Genomic DNA, 23,710 nt, shown 5'->3' on the forward strand with positions numbered 1-23,710 from the left:
AGCCGAAAAACGAGAACCTGTGTTTTCGACATTTTTCAGCAGGTGCTTTTTCGCTCGCCGTTTCTCTCCTGTTGGTCCTACGCTCTTTTCGCTGCGATTTCTGAGTTCCTGAGGGTCCAATTGGTCGGATGAGGGTCATTTAAATCGAATCTGAGACCTAAAGTTTTTTGCCCAAAAAAAAAGTAAGGCTAACCCCTTTGTATTTTTGGCGAAAATTTTCGCGATTTTCAAAAGTGCTGGAATCAATTCTTTGGCGCACTATATCGACGTAATTTTGCGAGAGAAATCGATTGGGCGCAATTCCAATACGCTGCGATCAACGCATCAAAAGTTACAGCCGAAAAACGAGAACCTGTGTTTTCGACATTTTTCAGCAGGTGCTTTTTCGCTCGCCGTTTCTCTCCTGTTGGTCCTACGCTCTTTTCGCTGCGATTTCTGAGTTCCTGAGGGTCCAATTGGTCGGATGAGGGTCATTTAAATCGAATCTGAGACCTAAAGTTTTTTGCCCAAAAAAAAAGTAAGGCTAACCCCTTTGTATTTTTGGCGAAAATTTTCGCGATTTTCAAAAGTGCTGGAATCAATTCTTTGGCGCACTATATCGACGTAATTTTGCGAGAGAAATCGATTGGGCGCAATTCCAATACGCTGCGATCAACGCATCAAAAGTTACAGCGGAAAAACGAGAACCTGTGTTTTCGACATTTTTCAGCAGGTGCTTTTTCGCTCGCCGTTTCTCTCCTGTTGGTCCTACGCTCTTTTCGCTGCGATTTCTGAGTTCCTGAGGGTCCAATTGGTCGGATGAGGGTCATTTAAATCGAATCTGAGACCTAAAGTTTTTTGCCCAAAAAAAAAGTAAGGCTAACCCCTTTGTATTTTTGGCGAAAATTTTCGCGATTTTCAAAAGTGCTGGAATCAATTCTTTGGCGCACTATATCGACGTAATTTTGCGAGAGAAATCGATTGGGCGCAATTCCAATACGCTGCGATCAACGCATCAAAAGTTACAGCCGAAAAACGAGAACCTGTGTTTTCGACATTTTTCAGCAGGTGCTTTTTCGCTCGCCGTTTCTCTCCTGTTGGTCCTACGCTCTTTTCGCTGCGATTTCTGAGTTCCTGAGGGTCCAATTGGTCAGATAAGGGTCATTTGAATCGAATCTGAGACCAAAAGTTTTTTGCCCAAAAAAAAAGTAAGGCTAACCCCTTTGTATTTTTGGCGAAAATTTTCGCGATTTTCAAAAGTGCTGGAATCAATTCTTTGGTGCACTATATCGACGTAATTTTGCGAGAGAAATCGATTGGGCGCAATTCCAATACGCTGCGATCAACGCATCAAAAGTTACAGCCAAAAAACGAGAACCTGTGTTTTCGACATTTTTCAGCAGGTGCTTTTTCGCTCGCCGTTTCTCTCCTGTTGGTCCTACGCTCTTTTCGCTGCGATTTCTGAGTTCCTGAGGGTCCAATTGGTCGGATGAGGGTCATTTAAATCGAATCTGAGACCTAAAGTTTTTTGCCCAAAAAAAAAGTAAGGCTAACCTCTTTGTATTTTTGGCGAAAATTTTCGCGATTTTCAAAAGTGCTGGAATCAATTCTTTGGCGCACTATATCGACGTAATTTTGCGAGAGAAATCGATTGGGCGCAATTCCATCACGCTGCGATCAACGCATCAAAAGTTACAGCCAAAAAACGAGAACCTGTGTTTTCGACATTTTTCAGCAGGTGCTTTTTCGCTCGCCGTTTCTCTCCTGTTGGTCCTACGCTCTTTTCGCTGCGATTTCTGAGTTCCTGAGGGTCCAATTGGTCGGATGAGGGTCATTTAAATCGAATCTGAGACCTAAAGTTTTTTGCCCAAAAAAAAAGTAAGGCTAACCCCTTTGTATTTTTGGCGAAAATTTTCGCGATTTTCAAAAGTGCTGGAATCAATTCTTTGGTGCACTATATTGACGTAATTTTGCGAGAGAAATCGATTGGGCGCAATTCCAATACGCTGCGATCAACGCATCAAAAGTTACAGCCGAAAAACGAGAACCTGTGTTTTCGACATTTTTCAGCAGGTGCTTTTTCGCTCGCCGTTTCTCTCCTGTTGGTCCTACGCTCTTTTCGCTGCGATTTCTGAGCTCCTGAGGGTCCAATTGGTCGGACGAGGGTCATTTAAATCGAATCTGAGACCTAAAGTTTTTTGCCCAAAAAAAAAGTAACCCCTTTGTATTTTTGGCGAAAATTTTCACGATTTTCAAAAGTGCTGGAATCAATTCTTTGATGCACTATTCTGACGTAATTCTACGAGAGGGTCGAATGCGCGCATTCCGAATGAAGGCTGGCTAACACCTTCGGATTTCTCTGAAAATTTTGACGATTCCTAATAATATCGGAATCAATTCTCTGATGCCCCACCCCGGTGTGATTCCGTCAATTACGACTGGAGAATCTGATTACGCTCACGGTCAATTAGAACTATTCAAGAGCAATGGGTCCAATGTTACAGCCGAAAAAGATAAGATCCAGTTGCATTTCCTTCGTAGTTTCACAACTGATAGTCCTATTATGCACTAGATGTCTGTTTCCAATTCCATGAGGCCCAATTGGTGGACAAATGATTCTTGAAAATTTATTCTGAGGCGATAAGACGTTTTTCTCATTTTGAAAAATGTGGTCTACCGACTGAAAAACGTGACAGCCTGACTTCTCACTAACACAATATAGACTATCTTAGCACGTGAGAGTTACATAAAGGATAAAAATCAGTTAAACCTTAAGAAAAATTATTGTTTTATTTCACTTCATAATATTCTCTCATAAGTTAGATCCTTTCGAAGTTGTGCATTTGTTATTTTCGTCAGAGCCTGCACGACAGCGTTAATTGCGTGGTGACCAAACGTATCATCTTCTATACTTCTCGGGTTTATTTTCAAGTCCGTTAATTTCATTCGATGTATTATCCTTCCGCAAATGTTGATTTCTACGCGATCCCATAGTTTTGTTGGTATTAGTTCAACGGTGTGACCCATGTTCTGCAAGACGTCTGAAAATAATTACCGAATTTCAACTTTACAAATAAATATTTCCATATACACAACTTTTTATCGTCAATTAGCTTCACATTCGTTTATATTTTTGGTTAAGCTTGTAGCAAATGGTCTTTAAGCATTATGTAACTCGTATTAGCTCCGCAGCAAATGAGCAGACTAGGTTTTCAAATCAATAATAAATAAATTTTCAAGAATGTAATTGCAATTTCATGTATCGCGGGTTTGATTACTACCCATGAGATGCTTCAGGCGGTGAGTTCGATGCCGAAGAATTCCCCAAGAAACGTAAGGACCGTAATAGATTTTTATGTATGCCTTGATCCCTTTGCAGTCGACGCCACAAGTACAATCTATCATCTCATGATTACTGGACATGAGAGGTCGGCCAATGTTCAATATTATCCACGATCGTCTTGAATTCACGCAGTTGTTACAGAAAATTCACCAATCTTCATCGATTTGGCAAACGATAAACTCTTTTATATTAACCGACAAATACACACAACGTTTGTTCTAAAAAAAATCCACCTATCGTATCTGCTTGAAATGTTACGTCGGCAGTCATCTATTAATATCGATATGTTAAACTTCGATTACTCCTCAGATGAATGAAGTACAATAATTTTAAATAAAAGCGACGGACGCTGTTTTCCAATTGAATTCGATCACAGTGAAGAATATTATTAATTAATTACTACTTGATTTTTCGAACAGGCTAGATTTCTGCAGATTTTCTTTCCTGCCGGTGACAGAACATATTCAAAAATTATTCATTCTGGAAGCTGGAAGAAATATACTACAAAAATAATATTTGCTATTTTGATACACTCATAGCATGTAATAATTGGAAATGGCGAAAAGAGGTCAGACCCTAGGCCTGGCTGGAACTATAATTTACCTGTAGTTTAGATTTTTATTACTTCTTTCAAGTTCCAGGCTTTAGACTTTTTCCAGGCTCAATAAGTGGGCTGGTGGGTCACGAACCTATCAGATCCGCTGCTAGTGAGTGGCTGCCATAAATCTCTGGAGACGTATAAGAAAGTATTATAAGCACGGGAGATCACCGCCGGAACGTATCTCCTTAAAAACGTCAATATCTTTCAAGTTCGTCCTCGCCGCAGCGTTCCTCGAACTCGCTTTCTTCTTATATGAGCACATTGGCGCCTTACGTGTTTTTTTCATACTGGTTAAATTGTCAATAATTCTACGTCAACGGTACCGAAATCAAAATGGCGTTACATGTTTGAATATTATGGCTACGAATTTCCATAAAATATGTCACGTGCAGCCATGCAAATTTTGTAGGGTTTATCAAAGGTATCTTCTAGTTTTCGTACTTTTTTTTTCTGCAAACAAAAATTTAGAGCGAAACTACATGCTGATTTTTCAAACAATAGTCAAATTCTGAGAAGAAGCGACGCTTAAAATACGAAACCAATCCCCTGATCATACGTAGATTCCCAAAATTACATTTAAGGTAAATTTATTCAATTCTAAAAGATCAGCTGCATGGTAATGCTAAAACGGAATCATATGAGCAAAAATACATTTCAAATTCATATACGTTTAGTATGTGATTTCGCTGTTCGTTTTGAACCATCGAGTAGACGTTGGTTTGACGTCACTGTGACCAACGTGTTTTTCTTGGGTACATTGCTCCTAATCCCTAATCAGACAGCCTTCTGCCTGACCACCTTCGAGGTGAAAGTGTTGCTTGACTTCCGCTTCAAAGAACACCTATTCAAGTTAGGTACTCATGAAAACGTGTTAGTACGCCTGCAGTTGTGGGCCTGATTGAACGTGCATCCCCGTAGTTACCGAGCCACCGGCTTCCCATTAAAAAGTCATACCCTACACGGATGCAGCTGGTTCTGTTGCTAAGCCTGCAATACGAGAAGAGATACTATCCAGCTGAAAGATCGTAAAACCGCCTTATATACTAAAACATACATGATATTGCAGATCGTACGCAATCACATATCTCGCATACGTGATGTTATTATATTGCATGTACAACCATTTGCAACAAGAATTTTGACTTGTGATTCACATGATTCCGTACAGATACCTCGCTCAAGAGATCTGTAGTGAAGCTGGGGCCAAAAACCTGTTTAGTATTTCACAGCACGTAAGCCGTCTTCGGCATATATCAGCAGATCGTCAGTGTATTCGAGTATTGAACTAGCGAAAAAAAAAATCATCCTACAGATAAAGCAACATGTTTCACCTCCTACTGCAATTCATGATTGAAAAATGATTCCTGTTCGTAAAAACATATTTAAACGTATTCGCTGTAGGTAATGCATCTAGAAACGGTAAATGTGTATCCTTGCATCTGCACGTGGTCTGGGAGAAATTGCTTGAAATAAATCAGATTAACGAAGACTTGAGAATGAACATTGATGGGATCTTAAATGCCTACGGCGCTTAATAGTCTCGCATAAAGTGTGGGCGGGATTTGCAGCCCGTGCCCGATTGTATTTATAGTTAGCCGTGTAATGTAACTTCTATAACGGTAAATGCAATATCTACACAAGTTCTATCTTCAGCGAATATCATGGCCAATACCGAAAATCTTACTTCGAACGGTATACTGCAAAATAGCAACAAGCGTAACATCGCACTTGCAATAAGTTGAAAGTTTGAAAGTATATGTATAATCGTAAACACAATTATCAAGTGATTCACATGTCACAGATTACAAGGACATTTCCTCTGGTCACGGTCATGGCTTCGTTACGCAAGGTGAAACTCCTCCTATCACGAATCCACCTGCAATGGGGTATTTTTTAGTACGAAGAGCAGACAGTGCGCTAAAGAGTTCAACATCTACCTCGCTGTGACGAACCACGTCCTGCTTCGTAAATTTGTTCAACAAAGGATCCTTAATCGTACCTTCCGACGCACGCGAGCTTTCGAGGTATATTTATGGTAACAGGGAAATCCGAGTGTCACAGTTACGATTTAATTCAACCAGTTACGACCGTTTGGGCGTCGGAAGCCAGTTTTTTGTAAGCGCGTCGTACTCGAACTCTCGGTAGGGACACCGTGACACACATCAGTGGCAGCGCACTAACGGTATCACCAGGCTGACCTACTCTTAAGGCCGTCGTCGCACCTCTCTCCCTGGCCGACCGACCAGCCGTATTTGCTGTTTCACTCCGAGGATCGGAGTACACACTTTTTCCTTCGAACTTCGATGGGTACCCCGGTACCGATGACAGCCAGTAATCAGAGCCCCCTTGACTGCAGAAGAGCTACCCGTCCAGTCCGGCATGCCTGACATGTAGCCGTCCGTCGTGCAGGGCAACGACAGTAGAGCACCAACCCCACGGAGGCAAACCGATTGTGGCTAATGTGGTGTACTTTTACAGTGGGTGATAGAGTGGTGCTGGATCAAGCGAGGCTAGACAGGTGCCTCTAGTGTTCCATTTACTATTGCGGTGACTAGAGTGAACCAGTGACACTGATTTTCGGATTTACACGCCTTGTCTGTACCGGACCGCTGAAACTATGAGGATTTTCATTTTGCTTGTATTTTCGGTGAGTTCACACGACGTTTAACGAATTTCTGCGCCATCCGTCTACGGAATGTGTCTCTAAATCGGATTTCTAGTTTAATTACTTTGACTTAATTCGCAATCACAGATTCCACCGAAACCGTAAAGTTATCAGTAATTATAAACGGGGACCGAATAAAAATCTCTACAGGCATTCTGATAAACGGTGTGACGCTATTTATATTTCATTTTTGAAGTTTACAGATTTATTATAAAGAGATGTAGCTTCAAATCCACATGTATTACTCACATATTCAAATACAGTGTAACTCACGTCCGTATCGCACGGCAAAAATCCTTACTAATGCAACCATAGTATAAGGTCTGACGATAGATGTACATATATGCATATATATTTTTTCATATATACATATATAAATGTATATATATATATAAATATACTACGGCTGTTAAAATCCTCACGGAAATCGGTTAGAGCTATTTCTCTTACGGGTAACTGAGAGAAATCTAAAAATCACAGCCACATCCCTGATATCCGCTATTGTTCCATACCCCTATAGAGTCTATATTTTACTGAACGTGAAGGGAGTAATATAAATCCACGAGATCCTTGTCCAACCACTTAGGGCCTCGTAAGAATCGTCAAATAACATTCAGTAACAAGCGTAATCTGCTGGGAATGAAATAACACCGTAATTGGTCTCCGGGTCGTGGACGGTCAGGACGAAGATCATCGGAAACATCCGCGTTTGATTTCAATTGTTTGAAACGAGGTATTTTTTTACGCGGGCTGCCAAGGGGTGTTTCACCGGAGAAAAAATTGAGACCGTTTTTACGTATTTCGTGATTACTTACATTTTATAGAGTGATTACGAGAGATATAAACTTCACTTTACTTCAGAAATAAATTTTACCATAATGACGTGATTTCTCATGATTGTCAAGATTTCACGTAATTTCTTCAGATTACAAAGAGATTCCTGTAATCCTAAGTGATTTCTCGTGACTACCAGTGGTTACCTTGACGATTACTAATGCAGAATTTTATTTTCATATTACCAATTTCAGCATAATTTCAGAGATTACCAAATGATTTCGATGAAACACGCCTTGTGGGTTGCGCACCCTGTCCACCCTGAATCATCCATGATGACAATTGTACACGTCCATAAAATCTGCACTAATAATATTCACGCGTCCTTGCATGTTGTCCAGAATTTTGGTTGTCGCAAGAAAAATATAAGATTTACTGTACGATGGCGCAATCGTCATTATTATCGAGAATCTCGAACAAGGTTAAGGACTACTCGTCAAGAGCAGTTTGCGAAAGGTCAGGTCATTCATTACTGTTCCATAACAATTGAAGCAGTGATGAAAGAGTACACCTATGGTGCATGTGAAAGGTCCCGCCTACCGGTCATCGACCTGGTGTGCGCGCTTGCATGCGTACGTACACGTGAAAAATTTTAAATCATGCCACTGATCATTGTATGCAAAACTGGAGAGCCGCTGGTATCACGCACCGACTTTAGATGGATTCCAATTAATTTGTAAGAGAAAAAAAAATCTGACGATGCACGGCGATTAATTGCACAGTATTCAGTGCTGTACGCGTAGTTACGTTTAGTAATTGTTACGTATAAGATAAATTATCATTTTCTGAACAATCCAACTGTCACAACTATAATTCTCGTGTCACTGTCAACTTTTCAGTATACAACAAACATATTACATCAATTAAACTTTTCAACCATTCATAAATTGGATAGAAAGTGTTACATTTATTCAATCAATCTTAAATTCGAATTAGTAATGTAGTAACATATTTCCAAAGACAAGTTACGCTGACACGGTTAAGTCGAGTCTATTTCCATGTTACTATATCTAGTTATTTTGATATCAACGAATAGAATTGTACGTAAGACTGTCCGGAGAATCCACAACAAAGATACCTAGTTTCCTCCTATTCTATGCGCTATATTGACATTGAAAGTTTTTTCCAAGTTCAATCACGCCTCGAGTAGGACACACCTGACAAATTAAGGTTCCAATGATGATCGCTTGCCCACCTTTATCCAATTGCCCGCGAAACTGAAATTGGTACAGATATTATATATCTGGCCTCTGTGCTCAACGACCCACTGCACTATACGACAACAATACATGTATCGCACACACGCAAGACGACGTAAAAGGCAGTAACATCACCAACCACTGTGTATAACTATTCGTACTTGGAATATTATCGAAAACTTTTCTAGACATCGTCAAATAATGAAGGGCTGCCTGATTTCAATATTTGCTTGCGGCAACCCAAGCATGTAAACCGATTGGTCCAATTGTTAACGGTTAATCTATCAAATTAAAAGCATAACGGGGCATCCAGCAAGCGGTACGATTTCTCCGCAGAGCCAACTTAGCTGATCACCAATCAGTGATTGCAAATATACACACACACAGTCATATATATATATATATATATATATATGACTCTGTGTGCGTGTGTGTAGATGTGCGTACATGCGTATACATATGTGTATTTATATACGGGTGTATATACCTAAATCACCTTGAACTTGTGCGAAGAGTCGTAAACACGGATGGTGAAGCGATTACCTGTCTGCAAAAAGTAGGTCATCCGGTTTTATGTATGTTTGTGCAAATTTGAAAGCTGTCGCGAAACATGAACCATACGAGTTACCGATTATGAAGGTACTTTCACTGAAGTCTTCGATATGCTAGGAACAACAATACGTCGAAGCAAACGCATCCGATCGTCCGTCGCAAACTTTCACATCTTTATTATTCGGCTGCTGAAGAATGTAACTGTATTCTAATCGTAAGAATATGGAGTACTCCTGCTCGCGTGCTTATATCTCATTGGCGGTCGTATCCGTTATACCCTGGTGGTTCAAAGTCAACTAAAATACCACGGAACATTATACAGAAATAAACCCTTCAAATCTCATCGCTACCACGCATCAGTAGTATGAATTACTGGTGGAGTATTGGTACAGAATATTATCATCCACAAATCAAGTATTAACGTTTCCTATCGCGGGCTTCACAATTGTACTGACCTCCGATACTAAGAACTACATATCTACGTTCAAAACTCCAATATTGCAGTACTCGAATAGACTCGAAATAGGTACCAATGGGATTGAAACTCGAGTTATTCAATACCTTGTATCCCTGTAATGTAATGAATAGTAATAATACAATAAATTATAATTTTTACTTGCCGTAATGGAGTAAGCTGTCGGAATGACGTGCTGTACCTGTACTGTGTATATCTCTAGGGTCTTGGCTTTTCAGGTTCTTAAATTGCAGTTGAGTAGATGTCAAAGCTTCAGAGGTGGCAGTTCGGGAAACTTTGGATATGATGCTTCCTCAGCCTGTAGTAGACCCTACTCAAGATCGGCAAGAGCACGATTTGAAAATCTTCCCTGTGACTTCAGACACCAGAACTGGTGCACCGTTCCTGGCAGTGCATACCCATGGTTAGTTCAGTTGAATTGTAAAATGAAATTTGAAGGACTGCAATTGCCAATTTTTGTCCAATTTTTTTCAAAATCCATCTTTACCCTGATTTTCACACTGAATATTAATTATACGGGATTTAGGCACGCGGTGCGTCGTTTCGTGCAAGAAAATCAAGGACTGATGCGACGCATGTACGGAGATGAGCGACACATCAGCGTCCTAAGAGCAGAGATAGATAATAACGATGTTACCGAGGCTGATATCGACGACGAATTTTTTCAGCCAGTCGATGATTCCACGTAAGATTTTTGGAGTCATTTATAAGTACAACTGAGTTCAGGTTTTTAATTTGATCTACAGAAGTATCGGCTGAAGTTGAAAACAAATTTTTATATCTTTTTCTCGTAACGCTGCAGATACTTTGAGGACGAAGACGACTATGAAGAGTTTGAAGATGAGGATCAAGAGAGCGCTGCGGAGTTTGAAGATAGAAGCTTTACAAGCAGAGCTTTCGACGACTCTAGTGGTAGAAGAAGATTCAGCAAGTTCCCAAAATTGGGAGATTATTCACGACCTCAATTCCGGCCTACCAGTACCAGGACGACAGCAAAGTTAACGACGAGCGACTCAACAACAAAGACACCGGTTACTAAAACCGAAGAAGAAACTATCAACAATTCTACAGATCAAGAGAATGCGACGATCGTAGAAAAAACTACAACACCGGTAGTAACTTTGGCTCAGATTGCTAACGTGCAAAATCTGAGCATCAATGAAATTCCGGACAAACAGCCGGACAACCTAGACGTAAAATCGGAAAATCTCACAGATCTGCCCGAAACTGTCAAAACGACGACCGAACGTATGACTTCTGAAATGGAAGTAACTACGGACTTACCAACAACTGTAATGGTGGACCCCCTAGACGTCGAACTCGGTGACGAACCGGCCAGAAACAATCCGAACAAAGGTCCAGGTATCGAGCAGCTATTTGCTGCCACAGAGCAGCACTTTAGACCGAGGCCAGAGTACAGACCACCGGAAGTGAGGCCGGGAACTGCTTCGCCAAATGCGGGAGGACAACTGTTCCAGGACGTCGCTGCGAAAGATCAAGCTCCGCCGATCCTGAGGCCGAGAGGAGTGTAAGGGCTCTTTCACGTTGTACGGGATGGAATACTTGATAAATTGTATGATTTTGTCTCAGTTTTAATTTTCCTCAATGTCATTTTTCTTCAGAAACGCGTGTCCGGTAAAAGAAGAAGTCGTCGCACCTTTCTGGGCGAATAACACTCGTGGCGAGGTACTCGCCCTGCTGAACCTTTATCCGTTCGAGCAGTACGTACATTGGGAGAAATGCACGTGAGTAAAATTTTTCGTCACCATTATGTTATAATCGCAATATATTAGTGTTGATATCGAGTAAAATCCATTGATTAGGAACGAGAACAAGCAGATGCACTGCCGGGATGGGTGTAGATGTGAACAGCAGTTCAGACTTCACAGACTGCTGGCCTATGATCCGAATAATGAGTGCCGAGGTATCTTCAGCGACTGGTTCAAGTTTCCAAGTTGTTGCGTCTGTCGATGTTATGATTTACCGGTTGAATTTCGAGTCACGTCTCGTTCGCCAAGGGCGCAAAAACCTCGACGTAAAACCAAAAATCAAATGCCGTCCCAATGGTACACGCACTGAGGACAGATCGGGGGTCAAAATACAGCCTACGGAACACCGGTTGGAGAATTATTCGGAATACGCCACAAAGTTTTTAAATATATAGTATTAATTGTCTGATGTCGAGGTCAAATTATCTAGAATATTTATTATACGTAGATATTACGTTGAATTTAGCAACACGCTGCGTGTCTGTCACTGTGATTAAGTTTGGATTATGTTCAGTTTTCGGAGTGCTGAATTCCAAATGAGCGATTGAGAGTTGTGATCGAAGCCCAACATCAGTTTATCACTGTTCAAATGAAGAACGGAACAATATGTCACTTGTAAACACACAAATTTTCATTTTATGGTAATTCTTAAAATCGTAGCACGATACTTATATTTTTCATACTATACTGACGATTGAATGTGAATAATATACTTACGACAGGTTATTGAAACAATTAATAAAAAAAGTGAAACACATTCTTAAGATTCTTTACTGTGTGTACGTTTTTGTTGAATATGTGTAATCATGAGTAGTGGACACAGTGTTACTTGACAATCACTACACACATACCTGAATTCAGCAAGAATCGACCAAACTCAGGTTGTCTACTCACTACTGCCCGTGACTACACCTACTCATAATTATAACTTATTATAAAGCTTTCATTTTTATATTGTACGATTTATCTTGCTTGCCTATTATCAAGATACATTTTATTTAAGATACGTTGACATACGTATGTTATTATAACTTACAATTATATACAGTACTACATTGTAAATGGTTAAAAAGTACTCAGGTCACTTTGTGCGAGTGAAATGATTTTTATATTCTTCATCGATCTGTCATAAAACTGATGTAATTTCAGTAAAAACTGACAAAAGCATAACCGTCCAAAAAGTAGAAGGGAGAAAAGAAGTTTGGTTTTTCGTAAAAGAACGAACTTACCCTGTATAAAACTTAATACATAATATGGGAATTCATGCATTTTATCCAATGTGTGCGACGAACAAAATAAAGTAACAGTTTACTATCACGATAGAAATGAAATGGATAAGAAAAGAGATGTTCGAATTTGATTTGACATCGCATGTCTAACGACAAAAGACCGTAAGCACTAATAATGCGATTTCAGTAGCAAAAATTCGTATGTTTTTTTTCCACCATTCCCATGAACAGCGTGTGATAGCGCTCAAAACCTTATACCATTACACATGCGATTACAACACCAATTGGCAAATCGGAAACTATGTGCGTATTTGAAAACGCTCATGATTGTAATCGTTAATCCATTTCTTGTTAATTCATTACTTTGATTTTATTGTTTAAATTATGAATATATATACACCATATTCCTTAACTTAATGGATAATATATAATAACAATAATATTACGAACTAAAGCTGCCTATTGTCATAACAGTATTCCATAAATATTCAAATATTTGAATTTTTTACAAAAAAAAAAAAATCATCGTAGATTCAAATTCCGTATGTTATAAGGTACCGAAACACAAACGGCTCATAGTCGTCGCTTTATCAATGAAAAGTAAAAATGCAGATTTTACCTGATATTAATATTCTATATGTTTAAACATTGGCCAGCGAGTATCCGCCATTTGTTACATAATGATTTATTTGTAATTTTCATTGTATTTAATTTCATTAGACGAGTTATAAATGCTGCATTGTAAAAAAAAAACAAATTAAACAATGATAAACGTTAAACGTTAGTATTTTTATTGGGCATCCAGTTAGAGCAGAAATTGCTCAAAAACAACCTCCATATTCAACAACATTACCTACAACTACTGTATAAGAATCAATGTCAAATATATATTATGTAAAGAAGCTGTGTATAAATATAAATATTTATAAATACGTGCTAAAACATTTGGTATCAAAACCATTGCAGGAAAAAATGTCGAAAAATTCATCTCAAATTCTCTCATAGTCTCTTAGCATATAGTGTGGTATATAATATAGTAAGATTTAATTAATTCACATTGAATTGCATTGCAGTGAAAAGTGGACTGCTCTAATCTATATCATATAATTGCTCCACAAACATATCACCCATGTTCGGATAATATAATATATTATTATGAATGCACTGAGACAGCCTAATTGAATATTATGTGTATTATGTATACAAATTACAAGAAGAGCACATTATAGGAACACAACAATATTAGTGACTGCTGAACAACATTGGCTCACTTTTTGAGTAAGAAGATCGTATATATACTACTCTAGACAGTGCTATACTTGAGCAGCCAGTTCTTTTTTCTTTGAAACGCTTTACGAATGAATCATACGTTTGGCAAATTCAACAATACCATCACTTTCAGTAGAATACCATTCTTTAATTCATTGATCTTCTCAATCTTACGGGTAAAACCTACTGTTATTGCTATGAAATGACACTTCATTCTAATCAATTGCACGATGAAATAACTAGCAAAAAATGTTAGTGAAGTTGTCTAGTTGTCACAAGTATATTCAATTGTATAATGCACTGAGTGGAGTAGCTATGTAGCCAATTTTATGGTATAAACTGAATAATCAGATTGAAGCTCATTTCAATATTCAGGAGTTGATAGTTTCTGCATTTTGAAATTGAATCAGATTGCTGTAAACTTTTTAAGCTAAAAACACTTCACCATTGCAAATATTACAGAATGCTACAATATATCATTAATCACAGGGCACCAAAAGTTAAAATATATTATTTATAATACATTCGATTGGCGATTTATACATCACTATCAGTACCAAGGCACAATAATGAATATTGTAATCGGTGACGAACATTTCAAAAGCACCAAGTAGAACACATAAAAATCGTATGGACTTATCTTTTAATCAAAGAGTTCTTTTAAATGAAGTTATGAATAAAAAAAACTGACACATCACAAACCACATGCCGATCAACATTCGATGTGAAATTAATAAATCATGCGTGCCTTTCTTTAATTCAAGTATGGGAGGACTTTGTAAGTGATAATTGGATATTTTTTTTCGGCCATTTCGCATATTCCATAATTTAATACTAATTTCTTGGTTAAAAATGTGATATCCAAATTAAAACTCGGTACATACCACCTTTAAATAATATTCGTTGAATTATTTTCTCGTTATTGTGAATAGTTACGTAAGTAAATAAGATATGAAAAATTTTACAACGGTATACAATTTGTTTAATAAATTTTGATATTTTTGCTTCCCCCTCATTGAGAAAATTGATGTGCCAACAATAGAAAATAAAACTTTTACTAGCCCGTGATTAATTTGTAATAATTGATCTCGATATTCTAATTGCCTTTAGGCATCGATGTTTAAAGTATTAAAAGTTGCAATCTAAGATTAAACGGACAAGAAATAATTACAACAATCGAAGATGACAAGGGAAATTATCATAGACAATATTATCGGAAGAAGAAAAGTATCTGCGTAATAGTCAAGTAACACAGAGATGTTAAATTCGTAAAAATAGAATACTACTCAAGACCAGGCATGACTTGAGTGACAGAAATTCAAAGACAGTCTGATGAACTATTTGAGATTTCTACGACAAAGTCAATGCCATCAGCCCCTTTAGCTACAATATATCACCAGCAATGCTTCAATGAATTCTAGTCATCTTATTGTGAGTGCAAAGTGCAACTACCTATGTGAATGTAATATTATTTTATTAGGTATATTACTATTAACGCTATTTCAATGTATATGTCTTTGTCTACTGTAGTTTATGTATGTACGTCTAAATGTATGATTGGATACAGATTGTCTAAAACATTCGTGTCATATGTATAAGTGAACATTGTTACAATGATATGTTGTTAACGCAGTATCTGCAAAACTGTGATTGTATCATTACAATCACTATTATTGAGCTGTCAAGTTTCTAAACTTTACGATTGCTTATTTTTATATTTAGTATCGGACTTGCTTGAAATGTGACGTATTAGAACTAACTACTAAATACTGTAGAATTTCCAGTGACCCTCAATATCATACGAACCAATGTTAAGAAGAAATTTTTCTGAAAACTGAAGTGGTAAAATATCATTCATACATACGAGTGCGACAGACGCAGTCGATTTTACTTGAGGCCGGTAGTAGCCAGTAATGACCAGTAGTGACCAGTATTCAATAAATGACCTGGTTGCATCATCTTCAGTTTTCCAGTAGTAAAATTACAGAAATTCGTTCAAACACAGACAAATATTCAAGCAAGCCTTTGTAAAATCACATAGCAAATATAATATTTAAAACATATGCCAGTAATTTGTTCTTTGTTCCTAATGTCACTATTTAAGATCATTTTGGCTACGTTAAAGTAGTATTGTGGCTCCACTAAATATCACTTTATAAATCATTGCCAACTGCCAATGGAAACAAGATTAATCGTACCCTTATTAATTATTATATTCTTGTAATTTTTGGTCTGCGTAAACTTATGCCTAAATATTGTCCGATTAGAAAACTTAATTTTACAAGAAAACGTAAAAGCAAAAAAGCAAAAAAACGATCACGAAAAACCAATAGAGACCGAATAAATCTTATTCTCAACTCATACGATTTGAGAAGTCCACAGCTAATAATAATAATTAACGGGCTCAAGAACATAAGATGGCATAAAAAAAAAATTAATAATTGGTTAAAGCTAGATCGTGCCACTTAGATCTTCATGTGGTTAGTACAATAAGCTCGATATCGTTCTCAGTACAATAAATAATACAATTTTGAAAATATTTAGTTGCACTTGAAACATGAAGCAACTTATGACAATATTTCCAGTACAACTAGCTCAACTCCAAAAAAAAAGAAGTGATGAAATCCATTGAAAATCATCTCGTTGTGATTTCTAAATAATTACAAAATCGTCTGTTTCTATACAATTCAATACCACATTTGCCACGTAAGGTAGCTTTTCCAATTACTGAGCCTTTCATTTTTCAAGGTTACCAGTTATAAATAAAAACTATGAAATTTTCAATTAGACAAGTAATAGTTGAAAGCCTATACAGGAAGAAATTGTTGAATTTAAAATTTTATCTTGAATGATTGAAAGAGTAACTTAGAGAAATAAGTTTCAGCAATTGGAAAATCTACCTTATGCCAAACATTTAATTGATCGAATTATGCAACTTACAAAATAATACACCTCACCGTAATTGCTATAAATTATTATTAAAAGTTAATTGTGTTGCTTTTTGTTTGTAGAAATACTTATTTTCCCATGTTATATTTACAAATTAGAATCAGGAACTGCTGTATAAAGATTAATTCCTGTTTGTGTATTTCCTTCTCTACCAATTCCATTGTGTATTGTGACTTAAGCGCTTAGAAATTTCTAATTTTTTTAATTGACACTATACGACCAGACATTTGGTTTTATTTGCTATTAATAATCTGTTCCAATTTAAGTTCATGTAATCTAGCAACAATTATGAATTGTTCAATTTCTTTCTGTATATACCTATTGTATATTTTCGAATACTTGGCCGATTTAATTTTTACATTATATATTATAACCTCAAGTACTATACATATTATAACATGATATTACATGCACTGTGGATCGAAGATTATCATATGCCAGCTTAAAATATTCCAAAGATGTCAATTACCAAGAAAGTGATTAGCTATTGTTTGAAAATAACTTACCCGGGTACTACCAAGGTTTTAAAATAAGAACGTGTAATTATTTAATGCCTATAGCTAGTCACAACCAGAGCTTCAAGGTGGCATTAATCCTACCTCCACATCAGTACATCAAGGCAACACCGTGTCTCATTTAAAAATTATGCTTAGCATATAGCAGCCGAAACCAAAATGCAGAACTTGATCTTACTCGATGCATGGACCCAAACAGTTGACATCGAATTTTTTTACTTCTACCCTCTTTTTGTGGTCGATTTATTAAAGCATGATGAACCATGTTTCGTGACACTCTTCTATACCTATATCTAAATAACAAAAAACAACTTGATATCACAATTTATTTAGGAATGAAGCAAATGATGGGATGATTTTGGTATTTTTAGCATCTAACGTTATTAATACTTCAAATAGAAAATGATGCTATCAATGATTACACGTCTCCCATTCGATGCTCAATTCTCATTCAAACATAAAATTCTGCTCAACCGTTAGATTTAATTAGAATCATACGGATTGCATGGGCAATCGAGCGCATGTCTATTACAATTGTATCTCCAATTCAGAATGTAGAATTATTATTATCGTATTGGTATTATTGCAGCTACTATTATTGCTATTATCATTATCATTGATTTTGTTGTTATTATTATTATTATTATTGTTGGCGTCGTCGTCGTCGTCGTCGTCGTCGTCGTTGTTGTTGTTGTTGTTGTTATTATTATATACGGCACATTTACTGCATAGATTTTCGTTTCTGTCATACATTGGATAGTTCATTATAAGACTCAAATGTAGAAATCGCTTTGCAAATATCTACTTTTTCTCATGCAAAGCCAATATTTATTCACTTATTAAAATTTACTTTATTGTTAAATTTCTAAACTAATAATCATCGTATTTGTCAAGATATTTATGACGTCAATAAAAAACAATGGGAGGTAAAAGAAACCCGAGCTAAAAATTTACTTCATGTTATAGAGTTTGTTAACCCAACGGAGCATTATAGCTTCGACTAACAACACGATAAAGAATAACAAAATGTTTATGGTTATTTCCATAGAAGGGTTCCAGATGACATACAAAATTATATTGGATATTTGTCACGAGTTCGGCTTTGAGAGTAAAATATAAGTAAAGTAAGAATAAAGGTAACATCAACACTTTACAAACTCAATCATGGAATTTGTGGCTCAAATAATTAGTCACCCGTTATACATACATATACCTATATGTATATATAATGTAGATATGTCGATTGTTTTCAATCAGTCTAATAAAAATAAAAATGTATAATAATTTGCCAATAAAAAGAGTAATTGCATACTTTTTATGAGAGCCCTGTCAAGCAGTTAGATCGATTTCCATTGTGGCTTATGGGACCCCCCTCGCTGCTGTCAAGGTGGTCCACGGGCGACCCACAACGCTTTGCTTTGCTCATCATCCACTGCTGCCTTCACTTGCGTGCATATGTATGCCACATTTACGCCAGCTGGTATCACAGCTAAGATTCGTACAGCTCATTAACGTTTAATATAAATTATATACATTTCTCAATTATGGAAATCAGATGAGAATTAGTTAACTATACATGAATGGTGACTCACCGGAAATATAGTGTTTATATTCCGCCTCCAGTTTGAGAGCATTTTCATACATCTCTTTAGCCGCCTTTGCACTAACTTTATCACTTGGATACCTGGAATCCTTAACTTCCTTTATTTGTTTTGTGCTCTTAAACTTGATTAGCAAAACTATCGGATATATCTGGTGTCTATGTAATCGTTCAATAGAAGCAATAGATATATCTAAGATGCAGTGTGAATTCTGTAAAAAGTAACGTAAGCATTGACCATCATTAATAATTTAAAACTGTTGTTAAAAATTTGCAACTTGAGCATGTGAAACACCTCCTAACGTAAGAGGTTTCGATGGCATCCATAAATAAATTTTCCTATACATAAAATTAAATTTAATTCTACCTTTTCACAAATTTCCTTAACTGCCTGGACAGTGGTGCACTCAAAATAGCTGCCTTTCTTTCTGTAGTCAACGTATAGTGAATCACGCAAGTGCTGCTCTAATGTAACCTGTGAGCAGTGCATAGCTTCTGGCAAACATCTGATAAACTCTCGAGGAAACTCTTGCAGGAGTTTTGTTGCTACACACTCGCTCAATGGGCCGATTATTAACACCGGTCTCAAAGTAGGATCTATTTATAAATAAATAAAAAAATATTTTTGATTGGTATTCTGATTTTTCCTCAGAACATTACAATAAGTAGTCAGTAATAAGTTAAACTATCTACCACTTAAAAATTCTTGGCGAAGCCCTAGTATTAAAACGTCTAATCTTCAGCTAAACATATTAATTTCTATCTACGTACAATCGAGTCGTTCCACACGCTGGTAGGTGGCTGGTATGTTTTCTTCGTTAAGAGTACCACTATCGCTATACCACCCGAGGTTCACTCCAGTAAGTTGGGAAAGTTCTTTGCTGTCTCTGCTAGACGATCGCTGATGCTTTTTACGACGGAAAAAACTACGTCTAGCACTAGTTGTACCTCGCCTGCCAGCATCTGTCTCCAAATCACCCAAGGATCGTCGTAACAATAATTCTTCTTCAACTCTATCAAAGAAATATGGTAAATATTGAAGACAAAGTTAATTATACGGTTTTAATGTAAATTTAGAAGACATATATTTGTCTTATACTTACTTGAACCTACTGGGAATAATACCACATTGTTGGCGTCGTCCTGCTTGATCTACTAGCCAAGCTCTCCAATATCCTGGTGTACCATTAAACATGGTATTATCGACATATAGAACATCATCTTTGTTGAATCGCAGTTGCAAGTTATTACCGAGCTCTCCCACTCTGTCAAACATTGCTCGTATATAGAAACTATCACCTGGCTTGTCCTTAACTTCTTTGTAATGATCAGGTAAGTGTTGTGCTATTAACGTGACTTTGTCTGCTGGCCTTGCAAGCTCTAAAGCAGCCTGTTCGGCAGTAGCTTGTCGCAGGTCAGCTCCATTATATTCAAGAATACGATCACCGGTTCGCAACCCAGCACCTTCCGCCAGACACCCAGGTTGCACAGAATTTACAAAAATACCAACGCTGTTACCTCCAACAAGGGAAATGCCGAGATTAGAACATTTTCGAGTTTCTATGAAGAGATACCTAGGCTCCCCAGGCGGTGGACTCTGTCTACTTTGCTCATCTTGTGTCGGACTTCGGACAGTAGCATTTTGACGCTGCAACGTCGTAACTGCTTGATTTATTTGCGCGCGAGTCAAAGTGTTGTTACCACTTCTCAAGGTCTCCATTGTTGCAGAATTTCTAATGCTATCTAATGCTGTACTATTTCTGAGATCTAGCGCAGTAGAATTTCGAAGTTCTGGATTCCGCACATTGATATCAAGCGATGCTGAATTTCTGATATCTCGTTCTCTGTCTTGAGTACTCCTTATATCTAGGGATGCCGAATTTCTAGCTTCTCTGTCTCCTCTCATTACGCTCAAAGATGAAGCATCTCGCTCAGGTTCAGATGAATCCAAGCTTTGAGCTACCTTACGTGAAGCTTCAGGACTGTTACAAGGTGTTGGTGAACCACTTCTACTCGCTTCTTCTTCTCCACCAGCTTCCGAAGAACTAGAAGATGCCGAGCCTTCCAATTCGTTGTATTCTAAAACAATCGAAAAAACGATTCAAAATTAAAAAACCACTATAATCGGTTATCTCCCAATCGAAAAAACGGTGGGATTTCAGTGTATCAACTACAATTTCTTAGCAATACTTACTATCTGGACTGTATTGTACCAGCATAGTAATAGAATTACCACACTGTCGTAATACATTTGCTGCAAGCTGGTAAGTAGCGCTCCTCATGTTAATGCCACAGACCTCCAGCAGCTGGTCTCCAATTTGCAGTCCAACTTGTGAAGCTAAACTGTGCTCGCTTACTGTTGACACAAATACACCACCGCTCTCTAAACAGGATATTTGAATACCCAATGGCTCGACAGATTTATCAATGTGAACACGTCGTAATTCTCCTGGTGCTGGTCTGGGTTGTGCATAACAATATTCTGGCATACTGGCACGCTTGTTATCCCCTCTGGTAGTTCCTGTCCCAGGGCTTAGAACTTCGACGTGAAACGTAGGCATTGGACTGCCTCTGTCGGAGGTTCGTTCTATGCTTCCAGTAGATAGTTTGCCAACGCTACTCTTTGATGTCACGCTGGGATTGGATGGAATGCGAAATCTTTGATTCTCCTTCTTCCGAGGAAAGGTTCCTCCTTCGTACCCATGAGTATACGCCGGTACGTCGTAAGCAGTGGTTATAGGATGAGGACGAGGCTTGTGATAGTGCAGATCCATGGATGGGGTGTGCAAATGCCCAAACCCCGGTTGTGTTGATGGGCTATAAGGAGGCTCGAAACAATACGATCTCGGATCAGGAAGACCTATAGACTCTCCGGACTGTGCAGATGGTAAAGATGGGGGTGAAGGGTACCTGGAAGGTAAGGAATTTTGCTGATGAGGATGGGGATGGGAATGAGTGTAGGGGGGGAACGAGAAATTAGCCGCTAGCTGTCGTGGCCCAGACGAAGCCGAGCCTAGACTGTAAAGTTGCGAGTGTACTCTATTGTGTTGCATAGCATCCATCTGATTGTCGTTGCTTAGATATTTCTGGGCTTTTTTCTTGGTATAGTAATCCAGTTCTTTTCCAATATTGCATGATTTTACGGAAAAATCGATGCTCGTTTCAGACGGAGCAAGAGCAGCACTTAAACGATTTTCATTCACCTCAAATTCGTTTACAGACTTCTTATCTATATCCTTGAACTGTACAGCAGGTGAAAACGATTTCTGACTGAAAAGCTTACCAGATTTACTGAAATTAGGTAATGGACTTTCAACTGCTTTGTAGACGGTATGCCTGTTGCTAACGTTTGAAAATGTTGCTGCAGGGATGGGATTAGAGTTGCGATTATAATTGTAGCTCTCATATTTCGGAGGATGATTTAAAAGTACGCTCAATGGAAGTCTTTCTTTGGTTTTCCGTGGATGGAGTATAGTACCTGTCCCATTCTGTATTTGAGGACCGCCTCTAGCCTTTGGCCAAGTACCACCATTTTTTTCTAATTTTTCTCCTCTTCGTTTACTTCGTTTTAAAACACCATTATTAGCTTTTTTATGATAGCTCTCTATCACAGAATCAAGCTCTGCTATAGCATCTTGTTCCTGTTCAAAAGTATTTGGACTAGAATTGCGATGTCTCTTCTTTTTTTCTTCCCTATCTTTGCTATGCCTACGACCTCTGACGATATCGATTTTTTCCCTGATATTATCCCAAGCATTACTAATACCGCTTGATTTATCTCCATTCGTTGATTTTGACACTTTATACACACTACCGAAATTTGATGTTACGTAGCGTCTATCATAATCTTCAGGAGTCGTTTTTAACATTAACCTCTCCTGTTCAGTTTGCGAAAAGCTATTTACCATTTTATGCTTCTCTGGACTAAAATTACTGTCAGAGGAAATAGATTTAGTGTTACTCGGAGGTAAAGGTATTCCTTTTAGTGTCGTAATTGTCAGCACGTCTGTAGAATTGTCATTTAAAATTGCCATTGCTTCATGCGCTGAATTTAATCTGTCCATTGGCTTACTATTGATCTGAAAAAATTTACATGCATTAAAATGATTGTATATTTCCAAGATTTATTTCTTATGCATCATGTTTTTCATTGACGTCACCGACAGAAAGTGCCATAAAAAACTATTTAGGGTCGATTTAGATAGTTTTCAATAGAATTAAAACAAAGCCTCAATCAGGATTACCAAGTTTAAAAATTCTTACATTCAGCACACGATCACCAACGGCCAGGTTTCCTTCCTTAGCAGCCAGACTACCAGGAGAGATCTTCGATATATAAACGCCAAGTTCAAGTGCTATTCCGTGAGGAACTGATCCCACAGGAAGCTGAGTAGTCCGCAGTGAACGCCTTCCTAAACGACGCCTCCTAATGGTCAATATTGCTGGACTGACGCTACTTGTTCTTAGTGTCTCAAGCACCATTCTAGTTGAAACTGACGTGCAATCCACATTGTTAACTCTGATTATACAATCATTAACTCTGAGTTTACCATCAGCAACACTTCCTTGCGTGACTTGGGCAACGTAAATGCCTCCATCATTTGGATATTGAGGATCATCTCTGCCTCCAACTAATAAGAACCCCAGCTCCCGATCTGACTCGAGACACAACCTTGTCAAGTCCAGGTGAACTGTCAGCGTTTCCCATTCAGTAAGATCAGCATCAATAGC

General features: G+C 37.8%; 2 protein-coding genes and 1 long non-coding RNA gene across 6 annotated transcripts in view; 1 reads left to right on the forward strand and 2 right to left on the reverse strand.

Annotated features, from left to right (window-relative positions):
- Window positions 1-2,670: 2,670 nt before the first annotated feature.
- On the reverse strand, window positions 2,671-11,068 carry LOC124184372. Its single transcript, XR_006871177.1, has 4 exons — window positions 10,933-11,068; window positions 9,830-10,032; window positions 3,926-4,910; window positions 2,671-3,020 (listed from the first exon to the last, which is right to left on the reverse strand). It is a non-coding gene; the product is annotated as an uncharacterized LOC124184372 (long non-coding RNA).
- On the forward strand, window positions 6,165-13,209 carry LOC124184366 (protein spaetzle 4). The gene is made up of 6 exons (XM_046573984.1): window positions 6,165-6,570; window positions 9,867-10,051; window positions 10,175-10,333; window positions 10,451-11,176; window positions 11,271-11,393; window positions 11,472-13,209. The coding sequence occupies exons 1-6, from the start codon at window positions 6,541-6,543 to the stop codon at window positions 11,725-11,727; spliced, it is 1,479 nt and encodes a 492-aa protein (XP_046429940.1). The 5' UTR covers window positions 6,165-6,540; the 3' UTR covers window positions 11,728-13,209.
- LOC124184349 (protein split ends-like) overlaps window positions 12,865-23,710 on the reverse strand; it is a 121,752-nt gene continuing 110,906 nt past the window's right edge. For all 4 annotated transcript variants that reach the window (XM_046573944.1, XM_046573953.1, XM_046573972.1 and 1 more), the window contains 8 exons: window positions 23,243-23,402; window positions 21,174-23,058; window positions 20,083-21,058; window positions 19,751-19,992; window positions 19,347-19,576; window positions 18,972-19,191; window positions 18,692-18,868; window positions 12,865-17,672 (listed from right to left, as the gene is read on the reverse strand). In XM_046573944.1, coding sequence (XP_046429900.1) covers window positions 18,762-18,868; window positions 18,972-19,191; window positions 19,347-19,576; window positions 19,751-19,992; window positions 20,083-21,058; window positions 21,174-23,058; window positions 23,243-23,402 — 3,820 coding nt within the window. In that variant the 3' untranslated portion in view covers window positions 12,865-17,672; window positions 18,692-18,761. The remainder of the gene's footprint in view (window positions 17,673-18,691; window positions 18,869-18,971; window positions 19,192-19,346; window positions 19,577-19,750; window positions 19,993-20,082; window positions 21,059-21,173; window positions 23,059-23,242; window positions 23,403-23,710) is intronic.

The sequence above is a fragment of the Neodiprion fabricii genome, chromosome 1 (assembly GCF_021155785.1).
Source record: "Neodiprion fabricii isolate iyNeoFabr1 chromosome 1, iyNeoFabr1.1, whole genome shotgun sequence".
Classification (NCBI taxonomy): domain Eukaryota; kingdom Metazoa; phylum Arthropoda; class Insecta; order Hymenoptera; family Diprionidae; genus Neodiprion; species Neodiprion fabricii.

What these genes read in the sequence shown, in the direction of transcription:
- LOC124184366 (XM_046573984.1), top strand. Translation starts at nt 6,541, where the DNA reads ATGAGGATTTTCATTTTGCTTGTATTTTCG. An exon ending in CCTGGCAGTGCATACCCATG is followed by an intron (nt 10,052 to 10,174) that starts GTTAGTTCAGTT and finishes TACGGGATTTAG; the next exon opens with GCACGCGGTGCGTCGTTTCG. An exon ending in GTACATTGGGAGAAATGCAC is followed by an intron (nt 11,394 to 11,471) that starts GTGAGTAAAATT and finishes TCCATTGATTAG; the next exon opens with GAACGAGAACAAGCAGATGC.